General features: G+C 45.2%; 2 protein-coding genes and 1 long non-coding RNA gene across 5 annotated transcripts; 1 reads left to right on the forward strand and 2 right to left on the reverse strand.

The window, feature by feature from the left end:
* Positions 1 to 1,535: 1,535 nt before the first annotated feature.
* Positions 1,536 to 4,599, reverse strand: LOC134877124 (uncharacterized). 2 transcript variants are annotated; one of them, XR_010167532.1, is made up of 2 exons: positions 4,494 to 4,599; positions 1,536 to 4,092 (listed from the first exon to the last, which is right to left on the reverse strand). It is a non-coding gene; the product is annotated as an uncharacterized LOC134877124 (long non-coding RNA). The 2 variants fall into 2 exon arrangements; XR_010167531.1 differs by having other exon boundaries at positions 4,390 to 4,566.
* A 438-nt stretch (positions 4,600 to 5,037) lies between these two features.
* serinc1 (serine incorporator 1) lies at positions 5,038 to 13,949 on the forward strand. The gene is made up of 10 exons (XM_063901652.1): positions 5,038 to 5,232; positions 5,868 to 6,029; positions 6,214 to 6,407; positions 6,521 to 6,600; positions 6,881 to 7,018; positions 7,136 to 7,305; positions 8,585 to 8,675; positions 8,776 to 8,917; positions 9,088 to 9,309; positions 13,280 to 13,949. The coding sequence occupies exons 1-10, from the start codon at positions 5,194 to 5,196 to the stop codon at positions 13,416 to 13,418; spliced, it is 1,377 nt and encodes a 458-aa protein (XP_063757722.1). The 5' UTR covers positions 5,038 to 5,193; the 3' UTR covers positions 13,419 to 13,949.
* Positions 13,950 to 14,321: 372 nt separating this feature from the next.
* hsf2 (heat shock transcription factor 2) lies at positions 14,322 to 22,491 on the reverse strand. 2 transcript variants are annotated; one of them, XM_063901651.1, is made up of 12 exons: positions 22,314 to 22,491; positions 21,869 to 21,977; positions 20,374 to 20,501; positions 20,016 to 20,140; positions 19,821 to 19,896; positions 19,462 to 19,523; positions 18,907 to 18,985; positions 18,678 to 18,811; positions 17,531 to 17,818; positions 16,533 to 16,635; positions 16,308 to 16,374; positions 14,322 to 15,871 (listed from the first exon to the last, which is right to left on the reverse strand). In XM_063901651.1, the coding sequence occupies exons 1-12, from the start codon at positions 22,404 to 22,406 to the stop codon at positions 15,546 to 15,548; spliced, it is 1,590 nt and encodes a 529-aa protein (XP_063757721.1). In that variant the 5' UTR covers positions 22,407 to 22,491; the 3' UTR covers positions 14,322 to 15,545. The 2 variants fall into 2 exon arrangements, with proteins under 2 accessions (XP_063757721.1, XP_063757720.1); XM_063901650.1 differs by having other exon boundaries at positions 17,525 to 17,818.
* Between the last annotated feature and the right edge of the window lie 469 nt (positions 22,492 to 22,960).

Genomic DNA, 22,960 nt, shown 5'->3' on the forward strand with positions numbered 1-22,960 from the left:
AGTGGCCTAATATCTCATGCCATGTCTGTATGTCGTGACATGCATTACACTTATCATTAGATTCAGTTTCAGTATGCAAATAATACAGCTTTCCATACACATGAATGTTAAATCTGGTACCGTCTCTGGTTATCAGGACATCTTTATCTTCTTTAAAGACAACCGTAGCTCCCCTCATAGTCGCCGCCTTCACTGAGAAGATGCTCTGGGGATATGACGGTACGAACAAAGCGTCTCTCAGCATCGCCTTGCGTCGCTGTCCTCTGCTGTCGATGAGGAAAACCTCAGCATTTCCCCTCCGCTGAGCAGTCCCGCTGCACCGGGTGCCGTCTGCCAGCTCGAAACTGTGCGTTTCTGGCCTGAACGCGCTGTCGAAACTCTTGAACAGGGTTATGTCAGTGATGACATGAGAGGTAGCCCCCGTGTCCACCATCAGGCCCCTCTCCTGGATGCTGCGCGCCGGCTGCCGTCTGCTCCCTCCGTCTCTCACCGTGAACGCGTAGTCCTCGTCGGCATCTTCTGAGACTTTACTCACACCATCCTGTTTGTCCTTACTGTTCTTGTCCTTACGCCTACACGTGGTATCTTTGTGTGTGTCACTTCTGCAAAGACTACACCATGTCTTCCGTCGACACGCTTTCGCTCTGTGGCCTTTGGCGCCACACTTGAAACATACCATTTCTGTGTCGTCTTTGTTCCAGCCACGGGCGACCGTTTTGGCGGGACGCCTTCCACTTTTCCTTTGAGTCTTCGTCACACTGTCGCTTGACTCAGCTGCGTTTATCTTCTCCGTTTCTTCAAAACTCCTAGTTTAGTCTTGAATTCTGCAAACGTGATGTTATCATCCGTATGTGCCACATGTATTGCAAACGGCTTAAAATTCTCAGGCAGTCCTTTTAAGACCATAGCCACTAGCAGGCCGTCTCCTAACGTTTCACCCGCGTTCCGCAGCGCTGTGATGGCGGTTTCTGCTCTGATGATATAGTCCATTATACTCTCATGGTTTGCCTTCTGAAGCGATGTCAACGTGGTGTACACATTGATTATACGGGGCTTTCCCCTCCCTGCATAATACTCTCTCAATATTTTCAGAGCTTTTCTTCCATTGTTGGGCGCATCCCTCATAACTAACGAGAGGCTTATGTCATCTAACAGTAAAATTAGCTCTGCATATGCGTCAGCCTTTTTCTTTGCATCTGCTGCTATCTCGCCTTCTGACCTCGGTTCTCTCAGAACAGTGTTCTTTAGTCCGTTTAAATGGAAATATCCCAACATTTTGGTTTCCCAAATCTCATACTTAGTCTCATCTCCATCGAACGTCGGTCGATGCAATCTGCTCGTCCCTCGTTGTTCCATCTTGCTAGCTTGCTCTTCTCCTTAGCTAGTTGCCTGTTAGCACGTGGTTCGTTGCGACTTTCTAACTGACAAAACTTATCTTCCAAACGACTCCTGGGCCCTTAAGCTGTTGAGCTGTGGTGCACTACTGTTGCACAGCTAACGTTGCATTCGGAGAAAAGCACACACGGAGAGTGAAATATCTTTAGCCGTTCTTGGCGTATTTATTCAGGCTGATCTGACACATCAGTCTCACGGTCAGAGCTACTTCACCAACTACTGAACTATCATAACGCAGTTCACCCTTTTATAGTCTGTAGCTTAGCGCCACCATGTGTCATACACATATATATATACTACGTACAGCATTACATCACATATATAACTGAGTACATAATGCACATATCTCAACAGACCAAATCAAATCGAACTAAATGTGTAACAAATTACTCACCATTAAAAGTGTCCCTTTCTGCACTTTCTGGATGCAAAATCATCAATAATGTCATCATATGATATTTGCTTCCCCACATCATGGTAATGCTCCTGAGGGCCAAACCACTCAGACGTTCCTGGGACATGGAAGATCTCAGATAGTTTTTGATCATTTTTAACTTGCTGAAGCTCCTCTCAGCTGAGGCGACTGTCACAGGCGGAGTGACAGCAATTCTCAGGGCTACCCAAAGGTTAGGATAGAGTTCCTCCCGATTTTTCTCACAAAGGAAAGAAAGCAGCTCAAAGGCAGTCATATTAGCTGATGGTAGGTCAGGTACATTTAGTACTACTACATACTGGAGTTTACTCCAGTTCCATACACTGAGCCTTTAAGGAGCCACTGGACATCTGACATGCAGTGCTGAAGTTCAGCACTACTCCATATTTAGTCTTCACCTGGTTCAGAGTTTCAAATCGTTCATCAATGGATGCTATTGTGGAGTCAACCACAATGTTGAAGAAGTTGACCTCAAGATTCCGCAGTGCATCAGCCACTGGCTCATCAGGTGCTTCGTAGCTAAAATGCTTTTTGCTGGTTCTCAGCCTCTTGTCCTTCAAAACAGCTTCTGCATTCATTTCCTCACAAATGCTTCGGGCTGTTGTCTTTTGCATTTGAGATTAACTGCACAGCTACGTCAAGCTGCATTGAAGCAGATTGGAGGAGCTTGTTCACTGTATTTGTTCTTGACAGTATCTCACACCACACTACACAGCAAATTAAGAAGCAGTAAGAACCAACTTCCTCTGCAAGTGACTGTGCCTCCACTTTCGCCACAGGATCATTAATCTTCTGCCTGGCTTCCAGTAAGGCTTCTCGAATCTCAGAGGCCTGATATCTGACTGCATGGACACTTTGAAGCCTGCTCTCCCATCTTGTGTCAGTCCATGACTTCACTGTTATGTTCACATGTTGTTTCAAGATATTCCACCTTTGTGTGCCAGCAGAAAAAAAGGTGAACAGCTTTTGTACATAGCCAAAAAAAACAACAGCATCTTTGGAGGATTTGGCAGCATCTGCAATGACGAGGTTTAATGTGTGTGCACCACATGGAACAAACACAGCTCTGGGATTCATTCTCAACAGTCTGGCTTGTACTCCTTGGTGTTTACCTTTCATATTGGCCCCATTTTCATAGGCTTGCCCTTATTGTCAAATGGAATTTTCAGATCAGTCAGCTTGTCCAAGATGACTGTAGACAGACTTAAGCCAGTTGTAGCATCAACATTCACAAAGCTGAGGAAGTGCTCCTTTATCTCTGGCTGTCCCTTTAAAGCCAAACTTCTGACGATAATGGACATCTGCTCCTGGTGACTAATGTTAGGTGTACAGTCCAAGATAATGGAGAAGTATTTTGAGTCTCTCACTTGAGTCACAATAGTTGTGAGAATCCTGTCACTCACAAGCTGTATCAGCTCATTCTGTATGTCTTTACTAAGGTAATGAGCATGCGTTTCTCCGTCTTTAATGCTGCTGACATGATTTTCCAAAACAGGGTCAAATTTAGCTAATAATTCAACCTCTTTTAGAAAGTTTCCATTATCTGGTTGGAAGAGCTTATCTGATGAACCTCTGAATGCTAGGTTTCTTTCAGCTAGAGACTGTGTGATACTTATGAGGCGTGTAAGGACATCTCGCCATCTCTTTCTTTCAGCCTCCAAAGCTGTCATTTCTATGTGGTGTAGTGTTTTTCCACGACTTCCAGATCAAGTTCTCTCCACTTAATCATATTGCTTGTGTGTTTAGGACTACCCTCATGCTGCTTCAGAATGGCGTTGATATTTGACCAGTCATTAACACCTTCTCCTATTATTTTGTGTTTTTTGTGGAAAAGAGTTTACAGCAAAAACATTACACAGCGTTGTTTTTCACTAAGTGTGAAAGCCAGCTCCTGGTAATCTTTTCACCATTTGACAGTCGTCTCTGTAATAATCCTGGATGGAACCCTCTTCTGGACTTGTCTTTGGGGTAAGAAAAATCCACTCCTGGCTTGAATGGACCTCTGCGCACTAACTCAGTCCGCATACAGTCCGTTAAGACTGGGGGCCAGTCTGCTGGATCATTTGGTGGAGCAGAGACTGTTGCTTTAGGGTCTGAGCTAGCTTCTGATGCTTGCTGTACACAGGTACTTAACGGTGGCTGTACTGGATCTGTGCTGCTGCTGGTTGAAGGTGGCTCATCTGTGCCTCTCTTATCTGGGTCTGTCCCTCCACTGGCTGACTGACTGGACTCCGTGCTGCTTGTTAGGAACTTAAGCATAGCACCTGTAAAATAAAGATCAGGCTACCATTAATTCAGCTCCATCAAATTGACTGCACTTGTTTTACCTTCATATACTTAAAATGTATGTGATTTAGATTATTATTTAGCCTATTTAGCACCATTGTCATAATATTTCACGAGTTTTATTTATTCACTAATATATCTGTATCTATCCAAGCAAACAAAATTCAATCTTAGTACATATGTATCCATTACTTTCCATTTTGTATAAGTGCAGTTGTAACTACACTCAGAGCGATTGATATTACACTTAAATTACAGAAGCTAGCAAGACGCACACGGAGACCATCCGGGGTTCACCCAGGGCTCACCGCCCTGTTATGTAGGTCAAACACGGACTAGCCCCGTCCCTCCCACTCTCCCACCCGGAGAGGAGAGTTACCTGACTGCTGTTGCTGCTGTTCATTTTCATGCACTTTCTTTTTTCTCTTTTCACTCCCTGAGGGATAACTCCGCTTCATCTTGCTGATGCCGTTGATGCACATGCATCACTGGCAATCTGACGTGCGCGAGCAGCGCGACGGACGGTCACGTCGTCACGTTTTTGTTTTTTTCCCCCACGGGGCCTCTAGTTTGCGGGCCCTACGCAACGGGCGTAGTGTGCGTATTGGGTGAACCGGTACTGTGTTCATATAAAAAACAAAACAAAATATGCTCTCAGATGTTCACACATTTATTGTATTCCTAGCAACTTCTATGTTTTTGTGGCGTTCAATATGACATTAGTGTATTAATTGGCTGTTTGTGTGGTCTTTGGACATTGTGCACTAACAAACTAAAGGCTAGGGTAAATAACTAATGTCTAATAAATATGAACAAGCTGCTCCTGTGCGAGTGTAATTTAAAGTAATTTATACTTATGTACGTATCCAGTATAGAAGGACGCCCAAAAACCCAGTGGACGTGTGTCTGCAGGGGCGGGGCCTGTTGGGGCAGCCGCCTGGTGGGGGCAGCAGAGCGCGGCTGTGATCAGACTCAGAGACAGAAGAAGAAGCAGGAGAAGGAGACGGAGCCGGAGAAACATCATCCATCTTCCGAGAGACCCACAGCACCATCTCACACCAGAACACACCGCAGGCATCATGGGAGCCGTGCTGGGACTGTGCTCCATGGCGAGCTGGGTGAGATGGGAGGGCGGAGGTGGGGTGAGGTGAGGTGAGGGTGGCGTTGTGTCTGGCTGCTGATGGTGTGTCATGACTGCGCAATAACACAGGCCCGGCTGGAGGCACGGAGAACCAGCCCGTCCGTCAGTGTACTGCTGACGGATTCTCTGTCTGTGTGTGTGTGTGTGTGTGTGTGTGTGTGTGTGTGTGTGTGTGTGGGTGTGGGTGTGGGTGGGGGGGGTTCTCCTGTAGTTATGGAGCTGTCTGTAGGTCTGCATGGGCCTGCCTTTGTTTGGAAAACAGCTCTTACGTAACATCTGCGTTAATCTAACGTTAAATAACACACACACACACACACACACACACACACACACACACACACACACACACACACACACACACACAGATATATATTCATATGCATATATATATGGCATGAATATACAGCATGCTGAACATGTAAACAAACACGCCGATGACGTCACCAGAGCAGCTGGTGTAATGCTGAAATCACTACCGTGTAAACAGGTCGGTGTCACTTATTGCAAAACACACACCAACACACACACACTTGTTTATCTGCCGGTTTGTAAGAGTAATGACGTGTGTGTGTGTGTGTGTGTGTGTGTGTGTGTGTGTGTGTGTGTGTGTAGGTCCCCTGCCTGTGTGGCAGTGCCCCTTGCCTGCTCAGTCGCTGTTGTCCCAGTGGGAATAACTCGACGGTGACCCGGCTGATCTACGCCTTCTTCCTGCTGCTGGGTGTAGCGGTGGCCTGCATCATGCTGATGCCCGGCATGGAGGGCCAGCTGAAGAAGGTACACAGGAGAGATGATTAGAGTGCAGCATATGAAGGACTCTGAGAATCCTCACAACTTCTTCCCATCACTTCCTCTGATAAGCCACACCCTTTATGATGATGATAGAAATTATATAAACACCAGTATTCAAGGGGGTTTTGTATAACTGGGCAGGTCCTGACTCTGCTGTGTGCTGCTGCAGATTCCAGGTTTCTGTGAAGGCGGGATGGGCACCTCCATCCCTGGTGTGGAGGGGCATGTGAACTGTGATGTGCTGGTTGGCTACAAGGCTGTGTACCGCGTCTGCTTCGGCATGGCCATGTTCTTCTTGCTCTTCTCCCTGCTCATGGTCAAAGTCAAGAGCAGCCAGGACCCGCGAGCTGCACTGCACAACGGGTGAGCCAGCATCCATCCATCCATCCATCATTAAATCATCCATCTTTATGTATACAGACTGATCTGATGGATGTGGTGATGATGAATCAGCAGTACTGATCTGTCTCTTGCAGGTTCTGGTTTTTTAAGTTTGCGGCAGCAACTGCCATCACTGTCGGATCATTCTTCATCTCAGAAGGCCCCTTCACTACGGGTAACTGTTCTCTCACATTCCGTTCCTCTTGGAAAAAAATGCAACAAAGCATGCATGTGTTTGTACAGTATAAACATATTGTGACACCACGCATCTCAAAATGTCAGGAACAATTTTCTGATAGTAGCTGTTGACGGTGTTAATGAAGGTCGCTCAGTCCTGCAGTCCTTCTCTTGTCTGTGTCCTGCTGCCGGCTGGCCTCAGAGCAGGTGTGGGGAGGTGTAGTACATTAAAATCTGTGTGACGATGTAATGACGTCCCCTTGCTCCGTTCTCCACAGTGTGGTTCTACATCGGCATGGCCGGAGCCTTCTGCTTCATCCTCATCCAGCTGGTGTTACTCATCGACTTCGCCCACTCCTGGAACGAGTCCTGGGTGGAGAAAATGGAGGAGGGCAACTCTCGCTGCTGGTATGCAGGTATGGCGGCTGCTATAACACAGGCTGTCCCTGCTGAGATAAACTGCACCTGCATGTTCAAATGAACCCCTTACTGTGTGTGTTGATGTGTGTAATGCAGTTGTATTGTGTCAACAGCTCTGCTCTCCGTCACCACTCTGAACTACGTGATGTCTCTGGTGTCTGTGGTCATGTTCTACGTCTACTACACCCACTCTGACGGCTGCACAGAGAACAAAGTGTTCATCAGCATCAACATGCTGCTGTGCCTGGGCTCCTCCGTGCTCTCCATCCTGCCGCACATCCAGGTGACCTTTTCCTCATGCACTTCCCACACCATGTTTACTTTATAAAGTTTATGGACCTTCTATTAGCATTCAAACCTTTTATTGAGGTAAGATCTGATGCTGTGGTTCAGTATTCTGTTCTTTCAAAAGGATGTTCTGCAACATCACCCATCTGATGAGGGCCTGAGTCCACATGGTGCTTTTCTGAGCACCAGTGTCTTTTTCAATTCCTTCCTATGAGGAGAGATTGCATGTCATCACATGCAGGTTTTTTTTTTTTGTGTAATGTCTTCCGCTCAGTGTTTCCCCAGTGGAAAATAATTTGACGGTTCAGAAAACATAGTTTTCATCGTGTTAGAGTTTGGAGGAGAAGCTTGTTACTGGTTGTGTCTTTCAGACAGAAACTGTCCTAAACAGACCCAAAGCCTTTTTGTTTGAGTGGATCCTCTGGTTGGATCCTCTGGATGGATCATCTGGTTGGATCCTCTGGTTGGATCCTCTGGATGGATCCTCTAGTTGGATCCTCTGGATGGATCCTCTGGTTGGATCCTCTGGATGGATCATCTGGTTGGATCCTCTGGTTGGATCCTCTGGATGGATCCTCTAGTTGGATCCTCTAGTTGGATCCTCTGGATGGATCCTCTAGTTGGATCCTCTGGATGGATCCTCTAGTTGGATCCTCTGGATGGATCCTCTGGTTGGATCCTCTGGTTGGATCCTCTGGTTGCATCCTCTGGTTGCATCCTCTGGTTGCATCCTCTGGATGGATCCTCGGGTTGGATCCTCTGGATGGATCCTCTGGTTGCATCCTCTGGATGGATCCTCTGGTTGGATCCTCTGGTTGCATCCTCTGGATGGATCCTCTGGTTGGATCCTCTGGTTGCATTCTCTGGATGGATCCTCGGGTTGGATCCTCTAGTTGGATCCTCTGGATGGATCCTCTAGTTGGATCCTCCAAACGGATTCTGCCAGTGAGTGTGTGACTTTTCTCTCCGTACACAGATTGTCCTTCTTGCTCCACGGCACTGAAGCTCAATCTGATAAAATGTGAGAGCAAGTGAACTGATGATTTCAATTTAATATAAAGTTGCACAAAGATATACAAAAAATCAAATGGGTTGAAACTGGTCTGTACATCAGTGCAGATACATTATTGAGATATCATTGTCATTGAGACAACAAAAATGAGCCCTTGTGAGCGTCTTTGGTGCAGCGCTGGGAGGACGCTCTCTGTGGACACAGAGTGTGCCGCTGACTCAGCAGATATGGGTGGTGTTGTTGATTGTGTTCTCTGTTACAGGAGTCCCAGCCCCGGTCCGGCCTGCTGCAGTCCTCCCTGGTGACCCTCTACACCATGTACCTCACATGGTCGGCCATGACCAACGAGCCTGGTAGGATCCACACTATACCTTCCTCTGTCTAACAGCCCAGCAGCTGCCCCCCTCACTAGCTTCAGAGCAGAATGTGAACATATTTTGTTGTTGCTCACAGACAGGAAGTGTAACCCGAGCCTTTTGGGCATCATCGGTCTGAACAGCACCAGCCCGGCGGGGCAGGACCACGTGGTACAGTGGTGGGACGCCCAGGGGATTGTTGGCTTGATCCTTTTCCTCATGTGTGTCCTCTACTCAAGGTGAGGAGCTCCTTCAGAGATCTTTCATAAAGTCCCAGATGAGTGAACCTGTCTGTCAAGTTAACAGCTCAATGTCCTCCCTCTGTCCTCAATCTGTCCTCAATCTGTCCTCCCTCTGTCCTTCCTCTGTCCTCAATCTGTCCTCCCTCTGTCCTCCATCTGTCCCTCAGTATCCGTAACTCGTCCAACGCCCAGGTGAACAAGCTGACCCTCACCAGTGATGAGTCGGCCCTGATCGAGGACGGGCCACAGGCCGACAGTTTTGAGGACGGGGGAGTGAACCGGGCCGTGGACAACGAGAGGGATGGAGTCACCTACTCCTACTCCTTCTTCCACTTCATGCTGTTCCTGGCCTCCCTCTACATCATGATGACGCTCACCAACTGGTACAGGTAGGCGTGCATTCCCTGACGGCAGAGCTGCCCTGCTCAGGCTTCCTGCAGTCTTCTATCGGGGGGGTCAAACTAAATTTCTTTGCGGGCCACATTAGCATATTAGTTGCCTTCAAATGTCTCGTATTATACTGTATTTCAACAATATATTATAGGTCTCAGATATATACAAAACATGTCAGTGAAGTGTTTGCTCAATATATCAAACAGGTCATGAATTATAGCATCCCATAACCCCCTCTGATTCAGCCTGTTCCATAAGAGCTGATTCTGTGTCTGTAGCTTTAAATGCTGATGAGCTGCTGCTGGCCACGCCCCTCTGCGGACGTGTTTCTGGCTCTCGTTTCACGGTGTCCACTGATAGAAACTCAGTCGTGCAAGGGTTCATTTATGATCCTGTTGGAACTTTGCGCACGCAGCTGGACGTCTCCATCTGGTCTTCTGAGACATCCTGCTGAAAGCGGGGGCCAAAAATACACAGACACACTCATTTAGGTAGGGGCTTACCGTGATTGATTTGTTGCTAATTCCGCTCAACCCACAAATGGCGTCAAAGATTAATTTTACGTCAGGTAGGTAACCAAACCTAACTCGCCCAGTTTTGGAGCAGCTATCACATACTTGGATTGGGAGGGAAAGAGAGAACCTTTAATGCTGATGTTACCGGCACAAGACCTAGGGGTAATCTGGACCAGCAGCACGGGTTACACAGGCTATGGAGCACTGTGCAGGCAACATACAAACAGTGTCTGTGGATTAATAAAGAGAGGACCAAAGTTAACGTCTTGCTCAGGTCACACAGCACGTTTGTTTCTGACATGCGCATGAGCTGAGCCTGTCGCTATATTTCCCTAATGCATATGTGTCAAACTCAAGGCCAAATCCGGCCCGCAAACTCATTTTATGTGGCCCGCGAGAGTTTTCAAAGAATATAACATGTTTATTATACGGCTACACACCGCTTTACAGAAGCTTGTTGCCCATAAACTACATGTCCCACAATTCATCTCGTTTTGTGACATGCACACTGAAGCGACTTGAGGCAGTGAGTGACAGAGCTTAGTTACAGCAGCACAGCGAGACACCAAACACGGAGCAAAGTCTACTTCAGCAACCGAGACAAGAAATACCGGAACCAGAACCGACAGATGGCTGCTTCCTCACAGAATGTGCCGCTCTGTTAGAGTCAGTCCAATGTTGCTACGGCTCATTCAGAGACACACATGGATTTATGTTTTAATAAAAACTTGCGTTACATTCAGATGCGGCGCCAGAGTATTTTTTCTGGTTCAACTATGGTGGGGCTAACCCAGACAGCGGTGGGGCTCAAATCAATGCCATAATGTCAATGTGAATATATATACAATAAAACAACACCCTCCCAACAGACAGACAGACATCTGTCTAACAAATTAAGTATGCTAATTAGGCAACAAGTCCGCAGCAAAGAAGAGCACCACAACTACCCAAAAAATGTCGGCAGGCGAAGCAGAAAGTTGCGTCCATCTCAACTGAATATTCAAGCCAGCTGTATGTGCCCTACCAGGAAGCATTGAAAGATCTCTGCTGGTTACCTATTAGTCAAGTCAAAGTGGGGGCTCCTGCTCGCTTGAGCTTCCTGATGAAGTAGAGGCGTTGCTGGGCCGCCTTTGCCAGTGCAGTGGTGTTGTTGTTCCAGGTGAGGTCATCTGTGATGGTCACACCCAGGAATTTGGTGCTGCTCACCTGCTCCACAGCAGCACCATTGATGGTCAGAGGGAGGGGGGTTGGGAGTGGGTTCTCCTGAAGTCAACAACAATCTCCTTTGTTTTCCCCACATTGAGGAAGAGATTAGCCTTGAAGGGTAAATTTTCCTGAAGGGGCGGGTCCATCCTCGGGTCGTTGGCTAATGTCAGTGGTAGCATTAGTTCACTGTTCAATACATTAAAGTGACCTTTAAAACCACTATATATAAAATAATTGATTGTATTACATAGGGCTGACCTCCACTATTCGACGATTCGATTCGGAGAGGTCTGATTCGACTATGAACCTCGTAGTCGAATCTTCGTAAAATCAAAGACCATACCATTCTGACTATATGGGGTGCCCGCGGCAGCCGAGCATTAATTGTTAAATAGAATGTCTGTTTTTGTTATATAAAAGCCTATTTTAATGCAAAATCTGTCTATTTTATGTTAATAAAGAGTTCCAATGATTTGTTCGTTTAAATGGTAGTCTTAGCTTATTACAGTATTAATAAATCACACCCACTGCAGTTGCGCAATCCAAATGAGCGCATGTGAGCAGCACACAGGACCGTTAGTGTTTACGGATTTATTGGCTCACAATGGCTACTAAAAAGACATCAAAAGTGTGGAACTATTTTGAAAAGGTTAAAGATGACCCGAAAAAAGTGAAGTGTAAGTTGTGTGAGCAGGTTCTAGCATATCACACGACGACAACCAACATGGCATATCATTTGAAGCGGGTAAGGCTTGTTAACTTTACAACAACAAACAAACTGTTCTACCACTCTTTTATCAATACAGGCATTAAAGTATTATTGTTATATTATTCTATCATTTACAGTTACACCCGCAGTGTCATGACGACAACTCAGCCGGCACGTCTGCATCAGCGGCGGCCCCGAGATTAACGCAAAAAAAACTTGATTTGAGACCACCACTTTCAGAGAAGAGAAAAAGGGAAATTACTGAAAAGATTGCGGAGTTTGTGGCACTTGATATGAGGCCTGTGCGCATTGTTGAGGGTGGGGGATTTAAAGAACTCTTGCGCACACTTGAGCCAGGCTACACCGTCCCTACAAGAGCTACGGTGATGGATATCGTGCACACAAAATATCTATCGACACGGTCAGAGATATACAGGGCAATACAGGACTGTGAAGCTGTCAGTTTCACAACTGATATCTGGACCTCGCTTCAGATGGAGGCTTATCACAGTCACATCACATTTCATCACTGGAGACTGGCGACTGGAGAGTTTTGTTTTAGAAACAAAAAAAATGGAGGACAGTCACACAGCCGATCACATTGCACGAGAACTGACGGAGATAATTTGCGAGTGGGACATTCCAAGTAGCAAGATCGTTTCTGTGGTGCATGACAACGCAGCAAACATGGTTGCGTGCACCAACCAGTTGGTCCAGCAGCCCTCCTGGGGAAATATGAAAGGGGTGCGCTGCGCGGGCCACACATTACAACTCTGCATAAACAGCGCTCTGAAGCAGGACCCCATTTGCCGCACTGTTGCTGCTGCAAGGCGCTTGGTTTCTCATTTCAAAAAAAGCGCAAAGGCCACCACAGCACTTCAAGGCTTATTGTATTTCTAAAAACATTTATGTCATTTTGCACTAGTTCCAGGCTGTTGCGATAAGTTTAATTATTTATTTATTTTATCCCGATTCCCGAGAGTAAACTGAATTAAAAGCCAAGAAATAGGTTCTTAACTGAGCGATAAAGGCATGTTTTGGCACGTTGTTGTTTTTGAAGCCATTTTGTTCCGATTTTATGTGAACTGTTGTGATGTTTAATATGCCCTGTTTCGTTCATCTGGCTTTAAATAAATAAAGGTATTCATTTCACACCTACCATGTTTTTTGAGCTCTTTTGTTTGAAACGGAAAAATATAAAGATCTAGCTGCTATCTGAAAAAAAAAAGGTTCGACTATCAGTCGACTACGGCAAAATCGGACGAATCAGATTCGACTATGAAAATCCTTAGTCGAAAACAGCCCTAGTATTACATAATTGCCTCGGATTATTATTGGTTTTAGAAATAACTTTATAAATATTCAATCAAATATTCGATTTAGCCCCAGCTGTGAGTTTGACACCTGTGTTCTTCATGGGTGAGTTCCTGTTGCTATTAGTGAGGCCCTCAGCTGTTTCATATTTCTGCGTCACTGGGGTTTTGTGTTGTTGTGTTGTGTTCTTTAATTGAGTCATGTGATGTGTTCTCTCTGCAGTCCGGACTCTAACTATGAGGCCATGACCAGCAAGTGGCCCGCTGTGTGGGTCAAGATCTGCTCCAGCTGGATCTGCATCGCCCTCTATGTGTGGACGCTGGTGGCTCCTCTGGTCCTGATCAACAGAGACTTTGACTGAAGCAGGCACTGCCCCCCCCCCCCATTCAGTGTTAGTTCAGTAGGTAGTCCCCCGTTTTGATGTACTGCTCCCCAGCTGTTGCCATTGTAAATAGTCCTGTAGTTTCAGAGCTGCATGCGTTTCCTTTAACCTGACGTCTGTAACAGTAACTCAGTATTACTCCGGGAATGCCGTCACATGTAAACCCAGTTAGATGGTGCAGAACTCCAGCTGTGGGTCATCCAGCTTACTTGCACATCATGTGCAGTGTTGTGTGTGTGTGTGTGTGTGTCAGCAGCTTGCACAACAAAGGCATTCCCGCTTCCTTTGCTTCTGCTTGGTGTTACATTTTGACTTTAAATGCACAATAGAAATTGGTTGTTTGAAAACTTCTCTAAGTTGTTTGGTAGTGTTAGCATTAGCATGTAGTTTCTAACGCAGGCACATTGTGTGTACATTGTCTCACCTGTGCTTTTATCCTAATATGATTTTTCTCTTGACATGTAAAGTGTATTGTATGTGGTTTAATAAAACTGAGGAAAAATCAGTGTATTTTGTTTCCAAAAGGACCTGCATTGTAAGAAATCATTCATTAATTAATATCAGGAGATAATTATGTCAAACTACCATAAGCCAGCTGCTGACAGAATCTGAGGATACAGGCTCGAGGACCAGGGGGTTACTTCTTCAGCAGTTCTATTGAAAAATCAAGCTGAATGAAGGTATGCAGAAGTAGCAGCTGTTACCGTCTGCAGGGAACCACAGGGCCCTCTTTGTGGGAACCTGTTGTGAATCCAGCATTATCCAGCTGTGTGTGGCAGTTTGAAAAAGCACAGTTGTTTTTCCTCATACCAACATGGAGCAGCTGGCAGAGGAACTCAATAAGTCTGCTCTGGTTATAGAATATAGAAGCCAGGACACATGTACGTTGTAGCATTTGCTTTATTGTAACGGCAACAATGATAGACAGCTGGCAGGGTCTGTGGGCGGGTCTCAGCGACATGGCCATGCAGGGAACTATAAACAGTATCTGCAGGGTGACGGACGGCTGGCAGGAGGGACACTTCTCTCAGGGAACAGCAGAGGAAACATTAGCACTACACGAGCGTACTGACGGACACTATTTACAGTTCTGAGATCAGCTCACACACTCTGACCTCAACTCAATGAACAGGGAGCTCGGAAGAGGTTCTGGAATTTCTTACTTTGAAATGAAGTTTTCATGTTTTAAGCTGCGTTCTCATATTTTGACAACTGGGACAGTTGTCGTCAAACTTAGAATAACATGACCTTACTACACAGAGGACCGAGTTGAGTGTCTTTGTTGGACGGCATTAACTGGTTTGTGTTCAGCCTTTATTTGGACCACCTGTTGTCCCAGTTCTGCAGAATGTTGCTTAGGTCCTATGGCTTGAGCACAACACTATCTGAGTATTTGTGAACAGAATGTGGCAAAAGATAAACAACAACGTGAATAAATACATTTCAGAGTACAAACAAGGTCCAGCGTCCTCATTGACCAGATGCTAAAGATACTGGAGCGGTGTTCTGCTCCCACAGGAGCCACACCGTGTGCACATCCTGGCATTTTAACATCCCGAGCATTGCATTGAAGAAAACACTGGTCATAATAAGTAGTGTTTATATTAATAATAATGTATTTCAGTCAGATGAACAAGTTGTAGCAACATAGCACTGACGCTATAAAGGTAGTTCATTCATTTATTTATGCCTGTGGTTTCAGAGTTCACTGCACTATTTGTATTATGCACGACTATTGTCTGTTTGTGAAATGTGTTGTTAATAACGCACGGTTACTAAAAACAAAGAGTCTTATCAAAAACAAAAGTTTCCTCTTTCAGACGCAGGGTCTCCATTAAAGCGGTGTTTCTACGAGTAATGTCAGTTGTACTCATTTTACTTAGACTAGAATGTTTTGTGTTTTGAAACTACACTTCCCATCATGCTCTGGGGGATTAAAAGGCTTGTTAAACTATAATTATAACTTTGATGAAAATGACACCCAGTTCTGTAACTCAAATGCTGTCTTCAATGCAAAATATAAAAATGTGCACACAGTACAAACTGCTGCTCTTTCCGGGGGCCCCTGGGTGGATGTGAGGGCCACTCAGAAGGAGTGGGGCCTGCTCACACTCTGTCCTGCAGGGCCTCTGCCTCCGCTGCAGCAGGACTCAGTTCACACAGGTAGAAGAGCGTCTCGGCGCTGGCCTCTGCCTCCGTCAGAGGCTCCAGGCGGATCAGGGAGCTGCGGGCCGGCGGCTTGGACTCCATGCTGGAGTCCAGCAGCTCTAAGGGGGGCTCTATCCCTACACCAGCAGCAGGGCTGGAGGAGAGCTGAGGGTTGTTAAAGGAGGAGCTGCTGCTGCTGGGGCAGACCTCCTGCTCTGCATGAGGGATGCAGCCATCCAGGAAGGCCAGTAGAGGGCAGGATGTGTATTGGACCAGCTGCTTATCTGAACAGAAGGAAAAAGAATCAGCCTGGAACATCATCCGAGGTGGACTTACTTTCTTTCAATGTGAACCTTTTGGTCAGAGCGCTAGTGGCTGGAGTGTTGGGAGTGGCTCAGCCGGGCCAGACAGCTGATAAGAACCAAGTAATGAGTCTCAGTAAAAGCGTGCTGGTAACCTTGTTCTGGTCTCTCCTGTAGCAGGCTGGGTCCTGGCAGGACGTGTTGGCCACAGAGGACACATTCACTTCACTACGTACAGCTCTCATGTTCGTGGATTTTATGTCATTATTTTTGAACAATGAACCTGTTTTGTTTTTACCCAAATCTTTCTCCTTCCGTCCTTTTGAAATGTCGGAAGCAGAAAGCATGCTGGGGGAGGCCCTCAAGTGTCTCACACTGATGCAGTAGAGCACCACCACCTTACAACACACACACCCACCTGTGTTTGCTTCCTCCGTCCTGCCTCTGCTGAGCTGTGTGGAGCTGTCTTTGACGGACAGACTCTCCTGAAACACAGAGGAACAGAATTCAAAGAATCCAAAACATGTTTCACTGTCCTCACAGGGCTGAACATTGAGGGAAATAGTCAGTGACACCGACACATTAGTATTAACCCTTTGAGCTTTCTATTACACAGCTACTTTTATAGACTTAAAACCTTTACCTCGAGGGACTCAAAATCCACACCAAACTGTTTTCCATACAGCATGGCCTGGAAGTCCTCCAGGCTGCAGTCGATGCTGTCTAGATAGTCCATCAGCTCCATCCTGAGGACACATTGAGAACAGCAGAGACACTTCCTTTATTAAACTTTGGTTGCTAGTTTATTCAGATTGACATTTGTCCTTAGTTATGTTGTGAAAGAAGGCTGCAAAATCCTCAAACTTCTGTTTCAGGGTTATCCAAGAGCGGTGGAGGACTATCTGAGGGCCTAAGATACTCTAAAAATGACATTAAAAAAAGAAAAGACTCTGAAGAAGTAAACCCTTCAACCTGCATGTTCAGCTTCTGTTGGAGTATGAAGGGTTAAATGAAAGAAGCCCCTCTGGGCTCTCTGGAGTTACTGGGAAGATAGGAGGTGAGGTGGGGTCCAGCTATAAATGCACAGAGGGCCCAGCTATAGTAACTCAACGAGAGAGCAATGTCAAATGACAGTAAAACTGACCAATCATATCTTCCCTCTAAATGGGCCGGCTCTATTATTGCGGACTTTATGACGAGTTCCGCCCGCTGTCAAGCTAGGGTAGCTAAGCCTTCATTTTTTATCTAGAAGGAATTCCTGAATTATTTTATTTTCAATGTAGGCCGCGGTGCCGACATAATTCATTCTGCTTAAATGTATCCCCAAATGAATTAATCTATCGTGCCGGTTTTAACAACATTGTCTGTGTTGTGTTCCAAAATGCACGGATCTCTGTCCATTGTTACTAGTCATGGCTCCCCACTGTCCAAAAGTGTAGAGTGGAGAAGAGGACATTTGGATTGTGTGTATTATTTCCTATTATATTCATTTGTAATGTTATGGCCTTGAGTTTTAAGTCATGAACAGATTTAGGCAGTGTTGAGTTTAGTGTTAAAACATTGCTCCATCTGCACGGACCATTCTTCCCTCAAAATGATGAACAGCTTCAAAACACAAATGAAAGCGGAGGTTACACTTGCTTGCCCAGCAGGTTGATGTTCTGTGAGATGGCGCCACTCTCGTTCAGTATGGAGTCCATCATCTTGATGGGGTCCTCCAGGCTCAGGCCGCTGGCTTTGTTGAGCTGCAGGACTCCACTGGGGGCTCCGCTGGCGTCTGACGTGCTGCTCCTCTGACTGTCCTCTGCTGCTGAAGACACCCCCGCCTCTGTCTGTCTGGGGCTGTGATCTGTGTAGGGAGGGTTCACCTCCGTCTCTGCAGCCAGCCCCCCACAGCTGTCCAGTTCCACCTCCACGATCTCTACATCCCTAACAGTTTCCACAGCATTTCAGTCACAAACTGGCCCTTTAAAGTTCAACTTAGTGTAGTTTTCATTTCCTCAATGCTATTGCATGTTAGACTTGTATTGAATCAATAACTTGAGCAAACCTCTATCTCCCCACGGAAGTTTGTTTTTCTCAGAAAGTCTTCCCCTAATGAAGTTTTGTTGAAGCCTTTGAAGATGCTACTTTGATGAGAGCGTGACATTCTCATCGAATTAGCACGTTGGCTTCAACAAAACTTCATTAGGGGAAGAGTAAAAGTTGGATTCAATACAAAACGCAGGGAAAAATACAGGGAAACTCCACAATTCTCAAAACCTACTTGATATCACAAATAAAAACTAAAAGGAAACAATAGATCCAGTGTGCTACAACATATAGATATAGAACATATCGCTTGAACGCACCACAGAGCCACTCTTACTGTATTTAAGAAAGATTTGTTGTAAATATTTTAACATTATTAGGAAACATTTCTCACAGGACCGCGGGACTCCGTTAACCTCTTTCCCTGAAAAAACTACTAGGTAACACACTGCAGCAAAACAAGCACTGTCCCGTTTTGGATGGGACAGTTTTGGATGTGGGGTTCCAAAATATAAGTTGTTGATATATTCCTACATTGGTGGACGGATTTAACAAATGGTTAAATGTACACGACAGATGGAATATATTCAGCTGTGAAGTGAATGCACATTTACTAGGAGTTTGAAGTAACAAATCACATTTTTTTTTAGGTTGAAGAATCTCTGGCACAACAACCTGCCATTTTACGAGCCCCCCCAAACCCTGACGGACCCCTGCAGACCCTCCTGTCAGACACGTGGCAGTGTGAAGGTCTCACCCCGTCTCGTAGGCTCTGGGCGAGCCCTCCGTTATCTCGGCCGCCAACTCAGCATCACTCTCAGTCAAGTCACAAATGATGACGTCATCCGATATGTCCGAGCTCCTCACGCCACTCAGACTGTTGACAGACGACTGAACAGGAGACAGAACATCACATATTTAATATCATCCGTGACAGAAGTGAAACACACTGATTCACCACCTGTCTCTGGACAGCTGTTACTGACCTGCTCCACACACACTTTGTCATCATAGATCTGATGAATGAATTTGGGCTTCTTTCCACTGCTGTTCATGAGAGGAGGCCTGTCAGAATGACACCGACATGTCCCCATTAAAGTTCATACACTGGAGTTTCCTACTTACTACCAATAATCACATGCAGTGTTGGGCACAAATCATGCAGTTAACCCTCATGCTTGAGGACAGTCGGATCTTTCTGATCAGTTTCAGAACAGAAGTGCTCCAGCCAAAAAGGGTTTGATACCAAATTGAAGCAGCAATGTCTTTCTTATGTTAACCCAAAAGGTTTTTGTGTCTTCATTTAGATTAATGAAAGGTATTTCAAATGATTCGAAAGTGGTTCAAAGTTGTTACATTGGGCACTGTTCTGTCTAACAAATATATCAAGCTAGAACTAGCTTCAACGTTGAGGTCGAGAAAGGTCCTCCTGCTATCATAAAGTGCTTAGCCGTTTTTGCAATTTTATTTGAGGGAATAATTAAATCATTTTATTCTCATTTGTAACTAGAAGTTTTTGACACAGTATTTCCTTTCCTCACCTTTTGCGTTTGAGGTTCAGGATGCGGTTGTTCTGTACCAATGTCACGATGAAGTGTATCAGCTGAAAGAAAACAACACTGTTGCAGTTGCCAGTGATGATTGTAAAACCTGCTGGTTGGAGGTGCATTAGATTACCCTCTCTGAACAAATTAAGTTAATGCCAGAAACACGTTTACATGATGCTGCTGTGTAAAACATTTCTAATATGGTCACTCATCATCAAGATGCTCAGACTTTAACACTGGCCTAATCAGAACCAACTGGTGCCGAGTTCCTGAACACAGAGCTGAAAAGAACACTGCTCTCCTGTGAAGGATGCGTCATGAACATCTGGGCCTGACAGTGAGTGTGTGCTCACCTTCTTGATGAGCTGCTGTTGGTGAGCATGGATTTTTCTCAGATCTGCGATCTCCCTCCACAGAGCTTCATTCTCCCTGAACAACACAACACTTGAGTTTCATCTGCAGTGCTACTGCAGCCTCGTTCTGATGTTAAATAAAGGACAGTATGCAGAGTGGCAGCAGCAATGAGCTGCACAGAGCTTCACTCTCACCTTTTGAGTGTTCCCAGCCTGACGTCGATGCTCTCCTGCTCGCTGTGGACACTGTGAACACTGGCCAAGATTTTGGTCAGGTCTTCCTGTCGGATCTTGTTGTCTTCTGGCCGAGTGTTGGAAACCTGAGAAACAGCAGTTATGATCAGGCATGTACCGATGCATAGGCCAATGTTCGCCCGATTTACAGCCATCAGCACATCGGTAAAAAGGTGACGCTGAAGGTTGTACATTTTTCTGGGCCGTGTGAGCCCTGTTAGAGAGGTCTGGTCAGCTGTCAATATTTTCAATAATGGAGGCATAATCTACGGCCTGTCCACCTTTCTGAGGGTGTGTAATTCCTGAACAGCTGACTGACCTTCCTCTTGATGTTCTCCAGCAGGCTGTCCTGGCCATGTTTGAAGTGGGGGTGCTGAAACTCCACCGGACCATCTCTCTCCTGTTTCACTATGCCCGTGTCGATGTGCATCACTTTACGGAATCCATCTGTGCGCAAACACATAGACACAAGACACATTCTTACACAAACACACACACATATATACATACATACATACATATATACATACACATATATATAAACACTGAAATGTGTTGAGGTATCTGGGTACTCATGATAATGTAGAGCGGTCTACAGGGGACTCGTAGTCTTTTACTTGATATTTAGTCTCCCAGGGACTTTTTGTCCTCAAATGAAATAAGAAAGTTTAGTATAGTGCCTTATTACAACAAAAAATGCTCTTACTTTCAACAACAACTAGGGCAAGTGCTTTGAAGCGCATAGACTTACATGGTACAATGTATTATCTGAGACTTCTCCGTCAGGTACTACATTCACAGGACTGTCTAAAAACAGAGCCTTCTGTCTGGTTGTTTCTAAAATGATTTTGCACACTATGAAAGCAGATGTTATTCCTATAAGCCAATGCTTGAATGAATCACCTGCAAGTTTGATTTGAAAGGTGTATTTTTTTCCACACAGCAGGCTGGATCAGTATTTCTATCAGCAATAAAGCATGTCTCTGCCTCTCTTCAGAGCAAGCCATCAGGCTGCACAAAAAGAGGGTAACCATGTGGCTCACTGACAATAACCCGACTGCATATAAAGCCTGCACTTTTGCACAATAACTTTGACCTGCACTCTTTCTGCACACATACATGTGTATATCTTTAACAACACTTCGTTACTTATCTGTATATTTTTTTAGAATTTTTATTTTAAATTTGTGTTTTATATCCCTGTGTGAACCTGTACTGTTTTTCCTCTTCTCTGTTGCTGCGTAAACACTCGAATATCCCCACAGGGATTAATAAAGGTACATCTTATCTTAAACACACTGTGTGGCACAGCAGCTACTTTTGAGCCATTTGTTTATGTTTTATATTAAAATGTAAGTTGTTCTTGTGGGCGGCCTTCTTCTCTGGACCGCAGATGGTCGATCTTTACACTGCCTTGTGGTTATCAAGACACAGATATCTATGTCAGGGATCTCAATCAATTCAAATATTAACTTGCGATTAATCGCAAATTATTTGAGCGTTTTTTATCTATTCTAAATGTACCTTTTAAAAAGGTATATTTTACGCGTTTTTGTGAATGGAGAAATATGACTGCTTTATAATAAATTAGAAATTACAATTTATTTATTTAGCTATAACAATTTGGCCCTTGTCAAAGTCCCTCTCATCCTTAAACTAGCCCATTTTTCCTGCTTCCAACACATCAACTTTGAGGACAGAGTGTTCTCTTGCTGCCTAACACATCCTTTCCCCTCCTCCTGATCTGATCCACAGCCCAATCCAGCAGAAACCCCTGCAGACCACTGGCAGGGGGGTGAGGGGTGCAGGCTTACACATGTTCAGCTGCCTGATGAAGCTGGCCATGTTGTTGTGCTTGAAGAACTTGGGGAGGATCTCCTTGGCAAAGTGCTGCTCGTCCAACACCAGAAAACTGTTGCCCTCCTACGCGCGCGCGCGCGCGCACACACACACACACACACACACACACACACACACACACACACACACACACACACACACACACACACACACACACACACACACACACACACACACACACACACACACACACACACACACAGATTACTGTGTTGGCATGACGCACACATTTAACTTGGCTCCGTATGCTAGCTAAACATCAGAACACGTTAACAGTAGATATTAGCTTCAGTAAGTGCCCATTGTTATCAGCGTGATGTTAGAGATGCTACACTTGCTAATCTCACTGGTTAGCTAACATTAGATTTGACAGTTTAACTGCTAGCAGTTGGTCGCTACCTGACTCCAGCAGATAAACTCGTTGGTGTCTGCATCCTCCACCAGCGTCCACAGCTTGGTGAGGAAAGCAGGGACGTTCGAGTTGTGTTTCATCTCGCTAATCCAGCAAACAGCCCGAGAGAAACTACTCAGTCGGTGCCTTCACAAAATAAGGACGCCAAGAGATGACAACTTCCGGTGCTGGAATGCGAGCTGATTGGTCAAAAGGTTATTGACGTGGAACTCCACACTGGAAGCCCAATCAGACGAATAGAGAACACATCAAAATGATTCTTATTTTATATTAACACGTTTTTGTATCTGTTATGATCCACTTTATTTACTGGTTTTCACCAACCTCAAAATGTTGACGTAGGCCTACTTTACTTGAGTATTTCCATTTTATACTACTTTCTACTTCTACCCCACTACAATTCAGAGGTAAATCGTGTACTTTAACTCTACTACATTTATTTGTACTTTACTTTACAGATTTGGATTAATGATGTGAAATATAATCAACCCTTAAATCAGACTTTAGTTCACCTGCAGTAAATTCAGCAGCTACCCTGCAGTATACAAAGCCATTCAAACTAGCTGCACCTTTACCAGCTCTGAGAACACTTTAATGATCAATAATTATAAAACATATCAGAGATATTATTCTG

This window comes from Eleginops maclovinus, chromosome 15 (genome assembly GCF_036324505.1).
Source record: "Eleginops maclovinus isolate JMC-PN-2008 ecotype Puerto Natales chromosome 15, JC_Emac_rtc_rv5, whole genome shotgun sequence".
NCBI lineage: Eukaryota > Metazoa > Chordata > Actinopteri > Perciformes > Eleginopidae > Eleginops > Eleginops maclovinus.